This window comes from Canis lupus, chromosome 1 (genome assembly GCF_011100685.1).
Source record: "Canis lupus familiaris isolate Mischka breed German Shepherd chromosome 1, alternate assembly UU_Cfam_GSD_1.0, whole genome shotgun sequence".
In the NCBI taxonomy this organism is placed as follows: Eukaryota; Metazoa; Chordata; class Mammalia; order Carnivora; family Canidae; genus Canis; species Canis lupus.
The window spans coordinates 68,580,882-68,603,154 of NC_049222.1; the positions used below are offsets into that span (position 1 = coordinate 68,580,882).

At 40.2% G+C, this 22,273-nt stretch overlaps 1 protein-coding gene across 2 annotated transcripts in view; it reads left to right on the forward strand.

The window, feature by feature from the left end:
• The window catches only part of LAMA2 (laminin subunit alpha 2), a 584,053-nt gene that overhangs the window by 510,057 nt on the left and 51,723 nt on the right, over positions 1-22,273 (forward strand). For both annotated transcript variants that reach the window (XM_038526758.1, XM_038526759.1), the window contains exons 46-51: positions 4,490-4,633; positions 5,612-5,745; positions 7,626-7,785; positions 10,805-10,929; positions 16,079-16,241; positions 16,944-17,088. In XM_038526758.1, the coding sequence (XP_038382686.1) occupies positions 4,490-4,633; positions 5,612-5,745; positions 7,626-7,785; positions 10,805-10,929; positions 16,079-16,241; positions 16,944-17,088 (871 nt within the window). The remainder of the gene's footprint in view (positions 1-4,489; positions 4,634-5,611; positions 5,746-7,625; positions 7,786-10,804; positions 10,930-16,078; positions 16,242-16,943; positions 17,089-22,273) is intronic.

A 22,273-nucleotide genomic window follows, 5' to 3' on the forward strand; every position in this document is an offset into this window, starting at 1 on the left:
CAGGAAAAAGTGGTTTAGTTTGCCAGAATTATTGGTCGAGGGAACATGAGACTGGAAACATCGTGGAGGCCAGCTCTTGTTAGGCCTTGGATGGTAAAGTACACAATTTTGTTTATCCAGAATTGTACCTGAGATGAATCTTATTGGTGAGAAACTGAAAGCTCTAAAGCTCTTGAACACGGAATGTAATATTATCAGAGCTGTGCTTTTTGAATATGAATTTGGAAGTCATTTGGGGTGTGAATGAGAGGAAACTAGGAAGGAGTCAACTTTAAGAAGAGTCAGGTGGCAGTAGCAAGAGAAAGGGAGAGTTTGAGGTACCTCTCCTGTATTTTGCAATGTTGATTTAAAAAGACAATAATGGTAAATATTCTCCTGTGAGTCACACACTTAGCCATATTTTCTTGGTCATCATGTGAGGAAATCCGGCCATTTTTATGATTTCTTGTGAAGAAGTCTAAAAATATGCCATATATTCATCAGTTGTGATTGTTGACTCCTACCCACCCTTTGTCCTGCCCCCAGAAAAAGAAAAAAATTCTGGTGTGTTAAGTATATAAAACCTGTCTCAAAATACAAAATGAAAAAAAAGGTATAAAGAAACGCTACAAAAAGTGACCATTGTCTATGCCTTTCAGGGAAATTTTCAATCATTTTTGGAAATGGAAGTTACAACAAAGTGTCTTATTTTTTATTAGATGTTAGAATTATGTGAACTAGCCAAGTTTTTTTTTTCAAGTGAGTTTTGTACTAATTGAAGATGACATTTGCCTAATTTATAAATACATTTGTAACTTGCCATGAGTGTCTGGATGTAGCCCTGACACATATTCAATATGACCAAGAAATTAAAGACATTTATTTTAAAGTAGCTTTCTTCAAGTTTGTTGACTCTGAAATTGAGCAGCTGATACTCTTTTTAAACAAATGACCTAGTTACTGGATGAAAGAAATGCAGTAGGAATTCAATAGATATAATAATGGGATCCTCAATAATGTTTAATTGAGTCCATAATGATTCATTGGTAATGTTGTATGAGAAATGCCTTAGACATACCTAATGCTTAGTGATTTTTCTTTAGAAGTCTTGTGAAGGGCTCAAATTAGAAATAATAAAAACTGATAGAGCCAAACATTCTAAGAGATGTTTGTGTTTCAGAAATTACTCCCTTCTTATGACAGGGATGTGTCCTAGCAACTTCTTCTGGAGAAATTTATAAATACTGTATTTTTATTTCCCTGCTTTAAGTTTGATGAAAAAAGTCTCTATAATTGGAAATCAAAATGCAAGGTATTTTTTAAAAAGAGAGAGATTAGTAGCTATGGACTGGTGACCATCAGTTTGGGCTATTTTTCAGGTACTGAGGGTATATTCAAAACCATAAGCGAGAAAACAGAAAATCCAGAGGGTTTTTCATATAAATGTGTAAGAGTTGAGCAATAGGCTACTTTATAAGATCAATTGCTGGCATTTGGGGCATAACAATGTCATTTTGTTCAGAGAACCATATTTTTTAGATATGTAAAGGATGCCATAAAGTAGATTAATTGTAACTCCTAGAAACATTAAATAGCCTTCATTTTAAAATGGCTACTCACGTAGACTTACAATTCTCGGATAGGGTTTTTTTCAATTCAGTGAGGCTTCAGGACTGGCGCTCTGTCATCTACACTTTGGTAATCCCCTTCTCAGCACACTATCATGTGGGTCTCATCATTTCTACCAGGCAAGGACAGAAAACCAATCCTGTGACCAAACATTGCACCCACCTTTCACCCACATCCAGTCATTTCTTCTCTAAACAGCCACCAAGGAGTGTGTTCTTTAAACAAAAATAAGTTAATTGTGGTTAAGTTAGCCAAAATATGGCTTGATGGCCAAGCTTATAATGCATGTGTGAAATAAAGACAAAACAAACCACACGCACACACACACACACACACACACACACACACACACGAGTTCCTTTTGATTACTAACCCAGCCCCATGAGGAATTTGGGTATGAATTCCTGTAGCTCAATCTGCTGCCCAGCTCCACTCATGAATGACAGTCAGACCTTGCCTTCTTTTTGATCCTCCTATGATGTCAGTGACACTTATACCCTGCCTCGGATACTGAGCCTGCTCAGTGCCTGGGTCTATTCTGATGACGGTTTCAGGTCACGTGCTGCAAATTCCTGAAAACTCACCTTTTCCTGAACATTAAAAACATCTGAAGGCTGTCTTTCCCCAACCTGCCCTCCACCATATTATCTTTCCGTTGCTTTGCTTTATCCCTTTTATCTCTAAGCCCTTGGATGACCTTTGTATAGCTGCTACTCTATCATGTAACACCCTGTGCCAATCTTCACTGTACATCTGCTCTGTAGTATTAACATCCCAGGTAAAAGTTGCACGTCTCCTGGTTCTGCGTTTCCACACCTCCTCTTGGTTTGCCTACTCGCAGCACCTTATGTAGAAGGAAATCCCATCATCTGTGGAGCAAAGAACTATCTTCTTGATGGAGAACCACACTTACCAGGAAGAGTGTCTCCCCCAGAACACAGCAAACACTCTTATTTCGATTTCGGGAGCCTTTCTTTCAGAGTTGCAGTCTGGGCCCCAACCTCAGGAGGAAGGCGAGGACAAGGAAAACACTCTAAGCAGTAGACTCAGGTTTTTCTAGCCCTGGGCCACCACCCAAGGCTCCCTTATGCTGAGCCCCTGTTTCTTTCCAGCACATGATTCTTCTGCAGAATATGCAATTTGGCTAGCAGTTGAGGGGATGAAACAATTCTATACAAACACACGATGTCTGCAGAGTCTGTAGGAAATGCAATAGGTCTGCTGTATCCCCAGAAGCTCTCAAACACACATGGATTTACATACTCATCAGAACCAAAAGCCCCTACTTAGCTTTCTTTGTACAACTTAACCAGTTTCTCAAAACAGAGGATCATAGGGGAAAGGAGGAAAAAATAAAACAAGATGAAATCAGAGAGGGACACAAATCATAAGAGACTCTTAACTCTGGGAAACCACCTGAGGGTCATTGGGAGGGACGTGGGTGGGGGGATGGGGTCACTGGGTGACGGGCATGAAGGAGGGCATGTGATGAGCACTGGGTGTTACAAACGACTGATGAGTCACTGGACACTGCCTCTGAAACTATTAATGCACGATATGGTAATTAATTGAATTTAAAATGAAAAAAAATAGTTTTTCATCCAGTTCCTCTTCAGTGTAGTCTGTGTCACTGTTGGGGAGGAGTCCTGGGGCTGCCTGTACCCCTTTCCAAATGAGCCTTTTTGCGATGTTTCCTGTGTCGCTGTGATGTGGAGATAGGCTTGGTGCCCCACGCTGTCATGTTTGGAGTGAGCACTACCCTTTCATGGCCACGGGGGCAGCCATAAAGCTACTTGGTTTTCTTCCAAGTGCAAAAACTATTTGAAAAAAAATTAATTAAAAAAACTATTTGAGTAGCACAAAGTGCTAGGAAGACTGAGAAAATTCACTGCTAGCGAGAACCTAGAGGCTTCCAGAATCTGAATTTTTAAATCAGTGGCACAGAAAGGTCTTGAGTCTTTCCCAGCCTCTGCTTCCTTGTCTGAGCACTCTCACCAGGAAAGCAGAGCTTCATCCTGAGCCCGCGCAACTGCCATCCTGAGAAAGCCCCTTTGATAGTACAGCTGAACCAAAGGAAATTAAATCACATAATCAAGTCGTGTTATTTGTGGTTGGAGAAAGGCTCCCCGAAATCTAAGTAAGCATCGATATGAACAGTTTCAGTCCTATTCACATAGGAATTCCTTTCTTAGCAATTCATGGTAATTTTTAAAGTACTAGTCAAAAGAAAAAGGAGCTGTTAAATACATTAGTAGGGACAGCCATTGAAAATTATTTCCATTTCATTTCCTGGCAACCTAATAAAAAAGGTATAATTTATTCTCAAATGTATGTCCTGAGTGGCATGATTAAGATTCCTCGTATTGTTAGAACATCTAGAACAAAATCTATTTGGCCTCATCCAACTGTAAGAACATGAGAGGGTAGGTAATTTCCTCTTGAAAACCGAAAGAAAAATGGTGTCCTACTTTAAGTGACACCAAAATCATTGAAATTTGAATTGCGAAATTTCATTAAACTACCTTGATGAAGATCATTATCGTCAGCTTCATATGAAATCACCTTTTGGAAACGTCCCCACATTCATCAAGCAGAAAGGTATGAAGGTAAGAATTTGTTAGTTGCATGCTTCGAAAAATAGCAAACTAACAGGATGCAAGGCTGTGAACAGCTCGTTGTCAAAATCCTGGTGGGGAACTGCTCTCCCGTGCCCTCATTAATGAGTATAATGGTGTCTGCATATGGGCATTTAATGATTCTATTTGATGATAGAAAACTAACTTCAAAGAAGAGATGATGATGGTTTTGTGGTTGTTTGGAAGGTACTTCAAACTTTCCGAGAGATTTAGTCTTGGTTCTTTGTACCTTGTTTTCCTTGAAGATCAAAGTATCTGTGTCTTCCGGAGGTGACTGCATTCGAACATACAAGCCGGAAATAAAGAAAGGAAGCTACAATAATATCATTGTCAACGTAAAGACAGCTGTTGCTGACAACCTCCTTTTTTATCTTGGAAGTGCCAAATTTGTAAGTTTGATGTTCAGCTTCTTCAGTTTCCTGGATATGTGAATATGCAGAGGTTAATCCTCATAGCGAGGAAAATGTACAGAATCTAATAACATGGTCCCAAAATTGTGTGATGTAGCCTTTCAGACTTGAAAACCTCCGAATCTTGCATCACAGAGTTCTGGAGTGTCAAATTAAAGTAGAAGGAAAGTGAAATGAAGAAAATTCTTTACAGTGTTTAGGCACATCTGCTTTAATTTGTGAGTAGATCAACATTTATTTAGAATTAGGTTTTCACATCTGGCTACTTAAGGAGGATTAAGAGGAATAAAGCTTTTTTAAAAAAGTCTCAACTAAGAAATTACAATGAACTCTCATGTTAAATGAAAATGACAAATTGTGTACTTCTTTCCTACCAACGGAAACTCTTTTGATTCGTGTTGAATTTATGACACTAACCGAAAATACAGAAGTTGTATCTTCAAAAACTTAACCCCAAAAGTTTTCATTCCTCTTATTTGAACATTTGACTTTTCCAAAATGAACGGTTTTCAACACATTAGTCATTGCTTAAGTCAAGACTTGTCATTCAGGTGAGAAGTTTTAGGTCACCTTGGGTTAAAAAAAAAAAATCACAGCTGGCCCCTTAAAAATGTCAAGTGTCTTTGGTGAAAACAATAGTGAATTCTGCATCCAAAATATTTTCTTTTGTCTCTTCCACAAAACCAGAATGAGAATGGACTTTTGTTTCAAAAGTAGAATTGGCTAAATTAACACATATGCTTTAATTAACACATATGCCTCAGCAGTATGGACACTTGAGTTGCCTTAAATATACAATAATAAATAGTGATTTAATCATACATAACAATAGATCACATCATTTGGGAACTTTTATTGTGAGACTTCTAATTATTTCGCCTTTTGAAAAGAACTCTGTTGGCCTCCTCAGGAGAGCTGATGTCTGATATCTACTGTTTTTGTGTCTCTCTGACCCAGATTGACTTTCTGGCTATAGAAATGCGTAAAGGCAAAGTAAGTTTCCTCTGGGATGTTGGATCTGGAGTTGGACGTGTAGAGTATCCAGATTTGACCATTGATGATTCTTACTGGTACCGTATTGAGGCATCAAGGTAACTAATTCAATGAAGATTAAAACAATTAAATGACAGAATTTGGAAGTAGTTTCCCAGTGTATAAGAACACTCCTCTTTCCATGTCAAGGAGATAACTATATATGCACGGATATAGTTTATATATTATATGTACATGTGCAAATGTGTGTGCATGAGTGTCTCTGTAGCACCTGTTTGGAACCAACATGCCTTCCACGTATTGACCAGAGTGATGCATACATTTTGGACAGTTCATCCGGTTGTCTCATCAGCATGCTATCACACTTTTAGTCACACAATCTCCCCCGAAGAAGGCAGACTGAGATTGGCCCTAATTCCGTACAAGCCAGGGGTGAGGGCTGCCACTGGTGCCTGTCTTCAGCGTGCTTGGCTCTTCTTCTGGTCTACCTGCCAACTTGGCCCACAGGCAGGTGCAGTAGCTAAATGCTGGTACAAATGTATAACGTGTCACCTCCACACTACTTAAAATAGTGAGTAACAGGACATTGATTCATTCTCCCTGAAGCCTTCATTCAATTAAATTCTAGCCATCTATAGATAACATAGAAAACCCATTCTTGTCCTCAGTCCTTTCCCCTCATTTCCTCTTCTCCTATTCCTAATTCTTAATGCCCATGAAACCCCAAGCAGGTAACGGTTGAGAGCTATAGTTAAGGGCCTGGTCTAGAGATGGGTACAACAGTTGTTGGATACAGATGATGGGTACATAGAGTTTCACTCTGTGTTTGTAGACGCTTACATTTTTCCATAATAAAAGCTTAAAAGAAAACTTAATGAGAAGCAATACTTTTAATTCTTTTTTAAGATCTTCAGCAAAGGAAGGTGAGTGTGTGAGTGTGGGTGTGAGTGTGGGTGTGTATACAGAGAGAAAGAGCAGCGGCCCACTGCTTGCATATATGCGAGTGGGGGAGGGACTAAGTACTTCCATGACCTTAAGAACATTTATATTCACAAAACTCAGTTCTTCTATCAGAAGAGATGCTTCCAGTAAGATGGGGAAGTACCTTATGTGATAAATCCATCCGGTCATCTCCATGGGCCTCAGTTAATACTGTGCCATCGGAGAGAGAAAGCTTACCTACCTGAAGGAGGCAGTGGGGACAGACGGAGACACACAAGTTTTGTTATGACCGCTTGTCTCAGAAGAGAGACCAGTTTTTCATATTTAATAGTTCGTAGACATCAGTCACTTAAGAAAATGAAATGAAATAATAATAGCTTCCAAAATTCCATTCACTGGATTTAAAAGCAAAGGTCTTCCATACGCTTTGCATACACAGCTCTGAAGACGAGACATCATGCTGTGTACGTTACGATGGCACACCAAACAATAAAAGTGCATGATTCCAGGAAAACTACTTGAGCAAATTTGGATCCAAGATATAATAAGGGATCTTAGGAGAAACGATGCAGCTTATAGTGCGGGAGGGTGGTTCATTTGGGTTCACTTGCTGAATTAAGTTAGACAAAATGCTAAATGAGTAGTATCCACTTGTTTAAATAGTAGGGGCTGGTCAACAATAAATGGTTTCATAAGGCAACGGGAAGCAGGCTTTCCACTTACACAGTGGCAGTTCCGTCCGCTGATTGCGGCCGTGTCCTTTTGCATCAGCCCTCACGTGGCCATCAGGGTACGTTGCTCACCAGTCCTGGTCGAATCTGACAGCCAACGTCCAGCAAAGATCAGACGCTTGGTCTTGATTTACAGCTTAATGAATCTGGGTCTTTCGAAGCTCAGCACCCAGTTATCCCTTAAATATTCCAAAACGAGTCCCTCCATGTCATACCTTTTAAAATGGAAGTTCCTGTCAATGCGCTACATATTTTATGTTCTGTATTTTCTTTCGCTTCACCTCAATACGTACCCCTCCCTCAAGGACTGGGAGGAATGGGACTATTTCCGTGAGAGCTCTGGATGGACCCAAAGCAAGCATCGTGCCCAGTACCTACCATGCAGCATCTCCTCCAGGGTATACTATTCTTGATGTGGATGCAAACGCAATGCTGTTTGTCGGTGGCCTGACTGGGAAACTAAAGGTAGCGTGTTCTTTCCCATGCTGTTCGTTCCATCTCCGTATATAACTCCTGACATGATTGCTCTGGAGGAAGGCATGATAAAGCTCTGCAAAAACTCGATGATGTTTTACTTAATTTGTTCATGAAAACATAAATTTATTTTGAGTAGGAATTTTTCCTCCTTTGAATATCCAATCTGGAAACACCATGTTTTAAGCCCGTGTGTGTTTACTTAAACAGTTGTTTTGCCCTTATCTGTGGCACCGATTTTTTTTATAGTCTTGTTTTAGTTGCCTCGAGAGCAAAGTGTTTTTTTAAATATACCCCATTTTCTGAATCAGTTTATGATTTATTGATATGAAGTGCTATAAAGTTCAAACTCACATCTAATTAAAAGATTTATGAATACCTGGGGAAATATCACAGGAGCCATAAGCTTTCAAATCATGGTCTGATTTTTAAAGTTTTCAAGTTGCTCTTCTCCTCATTCTTCTAGAGCAATGCACTTAATATTCATAATTGCTTCATGACAGGTCCTTGTGCATTTCAAATTGCAAAGTGCCTGCATTTTAAAGAAGCTCATGTTGATTAAATGAAATTAGGTGTTGGAAAACGACCTGTAGGTGAGATACGAGAGCGCAGCCAAATACGATGGATAATCCTGGGCTTGTCAGAATCATCCTGGGATGAGATTAGTCAGAAAAAGTGAAAAGCCAGGGTGACCCCAAATTTATGAGAACTCAACCTTCACATAGAGTGAGGTTGTTTGATTTGCTTTGTGTATGAGATGTGACTCTAAAGTATTGGAATTGATTCTAAAACTACACACTAAAACCATCCTCATTTCTTAGAACCGTATATAAATGTACATGGTACCTAGTAATATATAGTCATATTGCCAACCTTCTCTCCTCCCTAGGAAGATAAATAAAGGGGTAGCACAGAGTAGTATAAAAACCATGAATTTTGAAATCAAATCCAAGTTAGATTCCTTGTTCTCTTCACTTACTAAAACATGACCTTAGGCAAGTCACTTAGCCACTTGGGCTTCGGTTTTCTCAACTAAAAAAGGGAGATAAAATGTCAGCCTTGCTTGGGGCGCCTGGGTGGCTCAGTTGGTTGAGCATCTTGAGCATCGACTCTTGATATCAGCTCAGATCCCCATCTCAGAGTCCTGAGATGGAGCCCCATAGCAGCAGGCTCTGTGTCAGCAGGGAGTCTGTTTGTCCCTCTGCCCCTTCCCCTTCTGGTGTGCTCTCTCTCCCTCTTTCTCTCAAATAAATAAATAAAATATTTAAAAACTTTTTTAAAAAATCTACCTTGTTTGCATGGTGAAGGATACAGTAATAAACTTTTATAACATAGTATTAGCCCCTTCTGATATGCTAAGTAATATTCTAAGTAATTTACATGTATCAGCTTACAACCCCAAAAAGAGACAATATCCTCCTCATTTTATAGTTAAGGAATCTGAGACAGAGAAGGGTTAAATGACTTGGCCAAGGTCTCACAGCAGGTAGTGACAGAGCTGGAATTGGAACCAGGTTAACAGGCACAAAAGCCCCCATTCTTCATCAGCCCATTTCACCGCTACCATGAACAGTGAGCGATTAGGTGCATAAAATTTACAACAAATGCCTAAGACGCAGTAGTCACATGTTAAATCGCATCTTAAATAATTCTCATTATTACTCAGATGTCACCAAGCATAAAGAAACTTTCTTCTGCCTGACTCAGGGTGAAAGAAAGCAAATGACTGGAATCTACAGAAAATCTTAATCAGTTTGGCCAAGAGTTTCTAAGGCTCCTGCTCTATCAGAATATGAACTAAAAGCTGAAAACAAGTAACTAAATCAACATGCTCATGAAAATGCAAAGAGGTAGGAAAAATACCCCAAGTCTAGCTTGTAGGACGCAAGAAGGAAAAGCAAAGGGCTGTTAGAATTCACAAGTAGGGTAATCAACTGCCGGAAAATTAAAAGAGACTCCGAGTAGTAATGGAGAATTCCAGGGGCCTTTCTGGTGTGGACGTGAGTAGCTGCAAGAAGCGGTCCCTCCACGTGGCCGCGGGCCGCCCCCCACGGCAACACAAAGAGGTTTGCCGGAGTCTGACCGAAATCTCTAATTACAAAGGTTTAGCCACTCAGGGATCCTCTTACATTTGTTCTAGAATCCAAACCTATCAAGTCACTTTTAGCCCTAGATCACTCAGATAATTGGGTGAGCCTTTGGCAAAGCATTTCCAAAGTTCTGGGCACCAGGATATAGAAGCTGTCTGTCATGTGGCACTGCTGAAAACCAAAAGAAATGGTTGTTTAAATTACAGCAAGTCTCTCAGCTCATTCCCCTCCTCCATGACACTGTTCTCTATCAAGCTTAAGACCTTTCCCCGTGAAAACAACATGGGTTTGTCATTCAACAAATATTTATCGAGCCCCAATAGGCTCTGCGCAGCGTTCACCAGCAGGCAATCATGCTACGGTCCCTTCTTGTACAAATTCGTTGCTTCCCTTCAGTCTCCTATGTTGGAAACCTGCTTGGGTCTAGGAGGAAATGAAAAAGTGGAGACAGCACTATCATTAAGCAATCTATGTGTGAGGGGTCCCCCTCTCTGTGGACAGTATGTGCCCCTTCTCAAGAGCTTTGGAGAGATGTCTCCTTAGTGGTGTACGAGCACTAACATGAACCCAGTACCCCCTCTGTGCCAGGCACTGAATGTGGTACCATAAATAAATTGCCCAATTTCATCCTAATAATCCCAACCTAGAGACAAGAAGATAGAATCTCAAAGTGGATAAGCAACTCACCTAAAGTCAGATGCTAGGAAGAGCTTCTTTATTCATGGCGATAAACTAGTGTAGCACAAAATAACCAGGATCTCTGCAAGGATGTGATATGGTGAAAAGATGAATATGTGCAAACCAAGAATATCAGAGTGGATAATAACTACTCCAGACTTTACTGGTAATAACTCTCATGGGTATGCTGAGACTTCTTGTGAAATTCCAAATTCTAACAAATACCATGCCTCTCTCTGCAGAAGGCCGATGCTGTACGTGTGATTACATTCACAGGGTGTATGGGAGAAACATACTTTGACAGCAAACCTATAGGGTTGTGGAATTTCCGAGAAAAAGAAGGTGACTGCAAAGGATGTACTGTCAGGTGAGCTGAGATGAGGACTCCCCGAAGGTCTGGCCTGTGCGTTACAAAAACCTTTCTTTTTTTTTTTTTTTTTTTTTTTGCGCAATATTCAATTATCGTGTGGATGAGATGGAGCTGGTTGGACGGGGTTACGTCTGGAGGTGATTTACCATGAAGCTGATAAAAGGTCAGACCCTTTCACCCATCTGTACAGGCACCTCTCCAGGAGGTGCCCTGGAGGCACTTTACACATTTTGGTAAAATCTGCAGGGAAAGGTATTTCTCCTCAACCAGGTGAGATTGCTCTCTCTCCCCACTCTCACTCTCCTTCATGTCCAGAACCAGGAGGTTTTTCATGTCTGTAACTCTGCTATCAACATAATTTCTTGTTTTCTTAAAGAGAGTTCTCCCTGAGTTGATTAAGTTTCATGTGTCACAGAGCCCGGACTCAATCCACCTGTTTGTAACAAAATATAGAACCCTAGTGCAGGTTTTATCTCTGACAGGATTTTCCAAATGACACATAGGGTACCGCATGTGTTTCAAGTGGAAACACACTGGACTTGAAGATTCTGCTTACGTGGAGAAGGGTAAGAAGGGACCGTGATAGACCAGGAGAAAGTGCCGTAATACACATCATCAATTACTCTATAGAGATTAGAGTGTGGGACTCTAGAAATAGCTAACAAGCAGACAGAGCATAGATAAAGAATCAATATGCTTCTAGAAACCTGAATAGAGGACATAAAACAATTAGCTAGAAGTGCAGGATTTCTCAGCATATGAAACTTGAGTTCAACTAATTAACTGAGCCTATTAAAACTATAAAAATTTAAATTAAATACATGGAAGCTTAATATACACACATAGCAACTCCAAATCATTAGGTGCTAAGTGATTCATATTTTTTATTTCCAAGTTAAGGAGCCACATGCACATTGCCAGGACCCAAATTCCCCATCAGTGTAGCAGAGTGCACTTGACTTCCGGTTGTCACCTCCAGCTCTTTATTCATTTCTGTCATCATGGACTTGTCAGTGCAGCATTGAGGACCATTTAAAAGACCAACCCCCAAAAAATTTAAATTAAAAAAATAAAATAAAATAGAAGACCAACCCATTCATAGTTTAGCATGGTTTGGTGAATAATCTTCAACGAAATCTAATATGGAATATTTTCTGTAAAATGTTCTCAATACAACAAGAACAAGGAGGTTCACATTAAAATTCTTCTACTCATGGATTAACACCAACTTTTCCCTCAATATCTATTTGGTAAATTTATAAAAAGGATTTTCAAAAGCCTGTCATCAACGAAACACCTCAAGATTTAAATATCCATGCAGCAGTGCCTATAATGTGTTAAGACTACAACAGGCTAATTATAAATCCTGCAAAGATCTTGCACGTAAGTATATAAAGTATTATACGAATTAATATGGTTACAATAGTGCATGTGGGTGTGTAGATACAAACACATACACACACATTTGTAGGATGCTTTTCTGGTGTTAGAGAGTCACACTCAGAACTTCCTGATACTGAGATGTATGCAGTCCAGTGCTGGCCATCAAGCAACTTACAGGCAGGAAGGGAGGAAAAGACAAACCCTAAAATAGTCAAAATGTGAGGGAGAATAAGAAATCCTTTTAAAGACACACTCGGAGTGTGCTCTGATTATTCACATAGGGTGAGAGCTGCTTCATGGTGGAGGGGACACTTGAGGGCGGCCTTGCTATGGGGTGAGACTCCAGAGGAGGAGCTGGCAGGTGGAAGGTGAAGCGCTTTCTAGTCTCAGGGACCTGTGAGAGCAAAGGTAGGAAGGCTGGAAAGCCAAAACGTCTTTAGGAAGGGACAAAAAAGTCTGCCCTGCTTCACACGTGTGAATTCGCTGAGGCAAAGGGGAGAACGACGTGGTTAAGGTGCGGAAGTCACATAGATCCCTACACGGTTCTTCTCAATACATAAAGGTCTTGCGCCACTAAGTAGAGGCAGCTGAGTGTAAAGTCCACCAGCATCGCTGAGTGAACCAAGCTCAAGGCCCCTGGATTCACAACGCAGCCTGCATGCGGTGCCTCTCCTCCCGCGAGCTTGCCCTGCATTGGGCCAAGCGTCCGAGTGCTCACTGCTCAGCTCTCCCACAGTCACTGTGCATTTTTGCCACATCTGTCACTCAGCACTATCACCCCTTCCTTAAGCTCCTTGCTACCAAGTTCCCTTCACCTATTCCTTTTAAGGTAAAAGTTCTATATTTACTGGGGGAAAAAAAATCTTATTTAAATTCTATAGCATACCTTTTTGAATTATGCTAATATTTTAATCAAGATTGTTATTGTTTTTGTGAGTGCTCTGATTATAAAGTTGCATAAGTTTTGAGTGACCCGCACCCACCCTACTTTCCCATAAGCCATGGTAGGTATGCGGAGGAATAATTTTTACAGAACTCCTGGTGTTTCTGGGGTTGTGTTCTTTTCAAGAGAACACATATCACATTTTAACGTAAAGGCCAATCATTCCAGTGCTGGAGCAGAAATGATTATATGCGGGAGATGTAAAAGATGAGGTGGTGAGACATAGACCAAGGATGTGCTGTAGATCCTAGAATGTCCATTTTAGAAATGTGCATTTATTCAGAAGTCAGCAGAAAGGATATAATTGTTGTTATTCTTTAGAAAGAGTTACTGCCGAGGCTATCAGAAAAGAAGTGTATCTTATTTTTCTTAAATTTCTAAAAATCACATTAAAATTAAAATAGAAACACTGCTGAAGTTTAATGTATTCAGCTCAACACAGACGCAATGATGAAGTGTTAATGTACTAAGTAAACCCTAATATCCATCTAGTTCTGTAATGAACAAGTTACATGTGGACAAGTATGGCTATTCCAGATCACATAATGAATCCTGAAGAACTTGACCAGACATCAAGATTCAAAAGAGAAACAAAAAGCAAGTTAAGAAGCTTAGCAAATGTTAATTATTTTTAAAAAAATAGTTTCTTTTCCTGGTAAAGGTACTCAGGCATGAATGAGAACACTCTGGTATACTGTTAGATGTTGAAATATTATAGACTATCCCTGGAAGGATTCATTTTTCCCCAATCTCAAAGTCACCAGTTTAAAGTCGGACTTACCAGGGTTTGGCCGATGAGTTAAGGGAAGTAGGCTGATCTACATCTGTGTGTTTCACTGTTCTCAGCACAAAACCCTTCCCTGCAGATTTGCCTTTTGCTTGAATGGGAGAACCTTCTAAAGGGCTGGAGTAGGAACAGGCTTTAGAAATCATTCACTGAGCTAAACCCTTTCATCTCAAGGTGACACCCAAAGGGTTAGTTGACTTGCAGCAGGGCTTCAGTGAGATTTCACATCAGACTCCAGGATACCTGCCGTCTACTCTGCTATTTCTTTTATTCATGTTGAAAGAATTGATAGATTAAGAACATAAAAAACATCAGGTATAAATACCCCAGAGTTCTCATTAAAAAAGTGATATTTTTTTATTCCAATACTTATTTTGTGTAGTGAGACTTTTGTGTTTGTTTGTTTAAATTATAAGTAATATTGGGTCATGGGGTCACAAGTAACAAGATGTATTGGGTCAGAGCATCCAGGAAACTGTTAACAGAAATTCCCACAAGCCTTTCCGGGTTTGTCCATAATACTGTGACAGCATATAATGCAAATCCTAGTATTTGAGAACTTGAAAGGACTTCTTCTTGGTAGACTCTACACAACATTCTCTTATCTCTAAGGCGATGATCCGGAAATTAATGGATTTGTCGTAATGATGAAGAAAGGCCAAGTCATAGCCAATTTATTCACTATCAGTTATACAGCTAATAGTCTGACTTAGTTCCTCAGACTTTCAGTTAGCACTTTGCAGGAACATTGAAAAGCATCTTTTAAGTTTACATTAGAAAAAAAATTATGACATCATCTGATCTTATTCCAAATTAGATATAACTTATAATTACAAAGATCTGACCATGCTAGACACAGAATAAGACTCTTCTCTTCTTTTTGTCTTCAGTTTTATCTCTCTCTGGTCCAGGGTCAGAGAAAAGGCCAACTTGTCTAAAACGTGGAACAGTTCTTCCTTCAAGAACTTGTTAATGTTTGTAGGCTGTTACTTTCCTCACTTAGCCAAGATTTCATGCAAATAATATTTTAGGCTCTTATTATTCTACAATGACATTACTGTACTATTTCTCCATATCTCCTTTCTACCCTCAAGTTAATACAACACTCCAATTTCAGCAATTTAAATATATGCTAATATGCAGATATTTAGAGTTTTAAAAAGCCTCCACAACTTGAGACTTACTCTGTAACATCATTAGATAAATTGATTGATAGATGATAGATAACCTCATTTGAAAAAGAAATGCTTTTAAATGTTATAATCTTGTAAACAAGATTTATCTTTGATATTTCTTAATTATTCAATCAACATTGATTGACCATATGGTCTCTGTGGAACAATTTTCTATACTAAAATCTCCTTCACTCTACATATACTATATTCTACTATGAGCCATGTACTGTGCTAGGTGCTGTGTTTGGGCCTGGCATAGAGCCTGGCCCGTAATCTCTGGTTGGTCTCACAGAGCTTGCAATCTACTTGAAGAACACAGATAACCACCGAAATAGATAGAGCCATCCTTTGACATCTTAATCTAATTTGTCCCAGAAAAATCTATTGGACAGCAAGCATTCACAGAGTAGGGCCCTTTTTTCTCCTTATGGCTTTTTTTCCTTATAGCTCTAAATTTGTATCTTTTGACCACCTTCACTCATTGCACCCAAGCCCCTCTCATTATGCTATCTATGTGAGACATGTAATAACACATTCTCATCTCAGTCCATCCAAACTCCCCCCCAAAAAAAACCCACCTGTTCACACCACTAAGACATACTTAATCTACCAAGTATTTTAGTAGAACATAAAGCATTTAAAATATCAGTAACTTAGTTATTGAACTCCAAATAAAGTCCAATTAAGGAGTGATTCCTACATGGCACTAGAGATAGAGAGAAATGGAAGGATGAAAGATCTATTTGGGATGGTTCCTGTCCTATAATGGCTCACCATCTAGTCTCAGAAGATAATTTGCTGTACCTGAATGCTGATGGACAAAACAGACATTGATTCCTGTGAAATGTCTCTCTTCAGTCCTCAGGTAGAAGATAGTGAAGGGACTATTCAGTTTGACGGAGAAGGGTACGCCCTGGTCAGCCGCCCCATTCGCTGGTACCCCAACATCTCAACGGTCATGTTCAAGTTCAGGACATTTTCTTCAAGTGCTCTCCTGATGTACCTTGCTACACGAGACCTGGTAAAGACATGCCTGCTGATCTTCCATGATTAAAAGTTTGTTTGCCTCTTTTCCATAGGATTCCAATACAATTATCAGTTATTGTTAGATTATCAATTATTATTCAAAAGATTCTGGGATGGCAGTGTGATAGCCAGAAGTAAATGATGCAGATAGTACTTACATATTTTCATCGATAAATTCAATTACAGATGCAATTTTATTATTATTTATTATCAGTACACTCCCCATATAATCCCTTAAGAGAAGCATCCAGTAAAGATTCCTCCAGGATGGAATCATGTGGCAGCAAAACTAGTCCCTAGTCTTCTTCTAAAGACCTAAGTTGAAAGGTGGCTCTAAACGTCCTCATTGTTTTTTCCAGGTTAATATGTCTCAGTAAATTCTTCCAGGGAACTACCTTTTAGTTGGATTAATATCCTTTCAAAGGAATTTCTCCTGTCCATTATTCTCCTTTATTATTCTCCTGTCCAAGGAGATGTCCTCGTAATTTGGTTGTGACTACTTGTACCATAACATCACACCCACAAACATTCGCAAAGTGGTAACACCAGTTCGATTTCCCAAGTGGATGTCACTTACACATCAACACACGCAGTGACTTAGCCATAGGCCCTGTTATAAACCCCCACTCACAAAAAAAGTAAATACTCCTATTTCTCTGTGTACTGAATCACTGGTGTATTTTTACTCTATTGATAGAAAGATTTCATGAGTGTAGAGCTGACTGATGGGCATGTAAAAGTCAGCTATGATCTGGGCTCAGGAATGGCTTCCGTGGTCAGCAATCAAAACCATAATGACGGGAAATGGAAATCCTTCACCCTGTCAAGAATTCAGAAGCAAGGTGAGTTTCTATCATAATAATGGACTGTGAGCCTTGATCATGCTATCCAGCACTCCTGTGTCCCTAATCATGTGGAGGACCGTCTGTAATTTTAGGTACTCACAAATTCTGTGAAAAATGCAGATAGTCATTTCTTTGGCTTAGATTATAGGTGACTTGGTTTACACATGACTGATTGAAGAGCCAAATGGTTCTCTGTCATTTTCTTTGGAAACTGAGAGCTTAATTTGAAAGCATAACACTGTCTTCCAACTTGTAAAAATTAAATCCTGTACCAGGTCTGAAAAGGTTGGGTGCTTTGTTTTTCTTTCCTTCTTGTTTTACCAAGATGTGGCCGTTAGTGTGACCCACCATGGAATTTGTGGGGGCAGAAGAGCACAGCAGCCAGGTCTTTGTTTTTTAAAAATGCCAAACATGTATGTGTGCAGGTAAAGAATTGAAAAATAGGGATCCCTGGGTGGCGCAGCGGTTTGGCGCCTGCCTTTGGCCCAGGGCGTGATCCTGGAGACCCGGGATCGAATCCCACGTCGGGCTCCCGGTGCATGGAGCCTGCTTCTCCCTCTGCCTCTCTCTCTCTCTCTCTCTCTCTGTGATGTGACTATCATAAATAAATAAAAATTAAAAAAAAGAATTGAAAAATAATCATGTAACACTTTTATAGTCCAGGAGCTCTCGAAAAATATACTCACAACACTATTTCATTTGCCGAGATAAGCAGGTGTTTGTTCTGGTGTTAGCGAAAGGGAAACGTGGGCTCAAGCTTACCTGTGGTCTACGGGGAATATACATAAGATCTCATGACCACGGCAGAAATCCAAGTCTGTTGGGTCTTAGTGCTGCTACTGTCATTTCAGTGAAGTTCCCCTAGTTCTGTGCACGATAGGATTACCAGTATCTGCAAATGAAATTTGATACTTCCGTTTATAAAATTAAACCTAATTACTTTTGACCATGCCGGTGTGACAATTGATGAGAATTTCGGTTTAACTTTGCACCACCCTTCACTTCCTGCCTTGAACACATCTAGCAAGCACCCACTAAGCGCTGCGCCACATCTGAGTGAGGCCTGGGGCAGGTCCTTGCCTTAAAGGAACGTGCAGTCTAGTGGCGGAGATAGACAAGTAAATCAATCAACGGTGAGAGGATAGAAAGCTAGTGGCTGCATCAAGATAGGTACGGTAGGTTGGGAACCTCAGGAGAGAGATGCTGAAGTCACTCAGAGAGGTCAGCTCCCGGGGAAGGGCCTGAGGCATCAGCAGGAGGTGAGGACTTCACTAGATAGACAAGGAGGTGAAAGTTGTGTGAAAGCCGGGAAGCCTCAGAGAGCATCATACATCACACATCATCGTACGCCATTTTCCACTTGCTCCTCCTTGAACATGGAGGCCTGGAGAAACCCTTCGGTTTGAACCAACACTGGTTAGCGCTACGTGAGTCACAGTGCTGTGTTACACATCACCTTGTAAGGGAGGCACATGTGCATTTGTGTAGTACCTAAGAAAAACATTTAACCCTGTTTGACCCAACATTTCCCAAACTTCTACAATCACCAAAATCTTTCCATTCCTGCAAGGCTAAGAGTCTGCTGAATACACTTTGAGAAATGCTTTAGTTAATGTCCAGGAGCAAGAAATTTCCCATCCCTTTCTGCGTCCTTCTAGCTTCTAGCCTGATTAAGAATCAAGTTGACATAGGACTAGAAAACAGGGCAAAATCAAATTTTGTACATGCAGGGAATAGACACACACACACACACACACACACACACACGAGAATTCCAAAATCAGTCAGGCAAAATGAGGTATCCAGGTCATTTTGAACTCAGAAGAAGGGAGTAGTCTGGGACTTCAAAGGGAAGAATGCAATTTATAGGAAGATAAAAACAACAAAAAAGGCAAATGGTAAATAAGTTTGTGTCGAGTCACTCAGAAACAATGGACAAAGGGGACTTTGATCGCACAGGCCTTGCCAGGTTCCTCCCATGTGCCACCCCTGGTTCACCATATCATGATTGCACTCTTCCTGAGCAGGTCTTCTATCTAAATTCTTAGGCATTTGTGGGGGGAGGCTAAAGGGCTCTTCCTGAATCTACTGGCCTTTTTATTGCCCGTTTTTCCCCCCAAGTTTTTATTTAAACCTAACTAGTTAACAGGTAGTGCGTATTAGTTTCAGGGGTAGGACTCAGTGATTCATCACTTACCTACAAGACCTGGGGTTCGTTACAGCAAGTGCCCACCTTAATCCCCATCACCTATTTAACCCATCCATACCTCTACACACACCTCCCCTCCAGGAACCATCAGATTATTCTCTATAGTTAAGAATCTGTTTCTTAGTTTGCCTCTTTCCCTGCCCCTGCCCCCCACCCCATGTTCATTTTATTTCTTGAATTCCAGGTATAAGTGAAATCATACGCTATTCATCTTTCTCTGACTCATTTCACTTAGCACAATCCTCTCTAGCTCCATCCACGTTGTTGCAAATGGTTTTGATTATTTTTTAATTCAAACTCATCTTGTCAGAGCAGCCCACCTGGGGGTAGCCTGCCCTTAGCCCCCAGTAACTGCAAGTAAATCCATTGCTAACATAGATGAATGTTGGCAAAAAATTATCCGATAAGGCTAGAGAGGTAACAGAGCCAGTTCATGAAAGGCCTTGTGAACAAAGCTAATGAGTTTCAACTTTATCCTGAAAGCTGTAGGGAACTACTAGGAGTTTTAGCCAAGGCTGTGACACCATCAGATTTATGCTTTAGTAAAGTTCCCTTAGATAACTTTGGAGGGTAGATTTATGACCATTTCAGGGGCTGCTGAAGACTGTAGTAAACCAAGTGAAGAGCGAGGAGAAGGAAATCATGAGAATGGAGAGGAAGGAGTAGAATTGAAAGATATTAAGCATTTTACAATCAAGGAGCTTTGTGATATATTCAATGTGAAGGATAAGTGTTTTAAAAGGGAGGGGTATCAAGAATAATTTCTTTTTTTTTCCTTAAATAACAACAACGTTTTAGTGCCTTTTACCAAGCTATTGGATATAAAAAGAGAATAGATTTTCTAGAGATGCTGAGCTTTATTTTGGACATATTGTATAAAAGGCACTCTTACTCTCTTTAGCAGCCTAGGGAAGTTGTGTAATTGGCAGGCAATCAGTTGTGTGTACCTGAGCTTCAGCGGAGCCGTAGGGGAGATGGACAGCTTGGAATCATTATTATGCCATTAATAGTTGTAGCTGAGCAGAGATGAGAAAAACCAAGCAGTCATCTCTTGAGTGAGATGATGCAAAGCCCTGGAGCAAACAGCAGTATTGAAGGGGGCATAGTAGAGGCAAAGCCCACAAAGGAGGCTGAAAAGAAATATTCGGAGAAAGGAGAAATGAGAAATTTTCAGAAGATCAAACTGAAGGCAGAGTGACCAGTTAGGTTCAAGAATAGTCCAGGCGGGAGATGAATGATGGCTTGAAATAAGAGTTACCGTGGGCTTTGACGCTAGGGAAATGCAGAAGAAATCCACAGCGTGATAGCACCACACAGTTATCAGAACACCAGCAGTTAAAAAGACTGAGCATACCCAGGGCTGGCAAGGACGTGGAGCAAGTGGAATTCTTACACACCTGCCGATAAGGATGGAAAATGTACAGCCACACTGGAAAGCAGGCTCGCAGTTTCTTAACAGGTTAAATATGTGCCTATGATGCGAACCAGCCCTTCACTCCCACGCATTCACCCCAGACACCTGAAGCATATATCCATACAAAGACCTTGTACCAGAGTATCCACAGCACCTTTATGGGTGAAGCTCAAAAAAAAAAAAAAAAAAAAAAAAAAACCTAGAACATCTATTAACAGGTTGACAGATATGCAGATTGTTGTGTATGCTCACAATGGAATACTATGTAGCAATACAAAACAATGACTATTAATATGCACACAAAACGGATGAGTATCAAATATTCTTAGTAAAGAAGGCAGATGTAAAGGAATACGTTTATGTCAAGTATATAGAAAATACAAATGAACTGATAGAGCAGACGGAGGCAATGGAGAATGAGGTTGTGTAGGGAGGCACAAGGACGAAGGATATCGAAGACGCATAAGGAAACTTTTGGGGTGCTGGATATGTTTGGTTTTTTTGAATGCGGTGATGGTTTCATGGATGTACACATATGTAAAAAATCGTTAAATTGTATCCTTTCAACATAGGCGACTTAAACTATGTCAATTATAGTTTGGTAAAAAACGTTTTAAGAAGATAGGGTAGATATTAGTGTTGTTTAGGAGATAAAATTAGCAGGGCTGTTGACTGATGAGATGTGGAATGGTGAAAGGACAGTCAAGATGAGTCTCTAATTTAGGAGATTGGGTGGGGGGATCATGGTGCCACCAAATAAATAATGTGAATTTGGGTATAGAAAGATAACCATTTCAATCTGGAATATATTTTGTTTGAATTTTATCTGAGAAGATACCGATGATGGTGTCTCACCTATTGGATGTGGGTTTCCAGGCAACAATCAGGTCCAGGCATATATATTTCTGAGTTGTCAACATATAGTAAGTAGATATAAACTGGGAGGTTGCCTGGATAGCTAAAATCCAAGAAGTAGCCAAATGAAGACACATTAGGGAACATAACACTTCAGAAGTGCTCAAAGAGATAAGTCACAGAGGAGATTGAGGATGAGGTTGCTTTAAGGTACAAGACAGAGAAGCTGGCATTATGAAAGCCAAAAGAGGATATTTCCTAGAAGGAAGGGAATGTTCACAACCTCAAATACTGCATAGACATGGATTAAGATAAGGACCAAAAGCCCCCACCGGGTTTGGACACGGGGAGGTCCCTGTGAATTTGAGCAAGATGAGACTCCACAGAGTAGCAGGAGACGGATGCAAATAGGCCTTCCTTTCCGTGACCAGATTAGCTGTTTTGTGTGAGTTCAGTTAGAAGAACCACAGCCACCTCCAGAGATGTGCCATTCCCCTCAAGTGCACCACTAGAGACACAAGGTGGAGAACAGTCATTTCGATTTTCACCGAACAAGAGAAGAAAGGAATCACCAAGTAACAATTCATTTACAAGAACTCAGCATTGATTATAAAAGACTTCCCAAGCCCCTACTCTTGGTCTAGCATTTAATAAGACCCTTATTTCCCTGCTTACCCATAAATGATGTCTGAACTCATCAACTC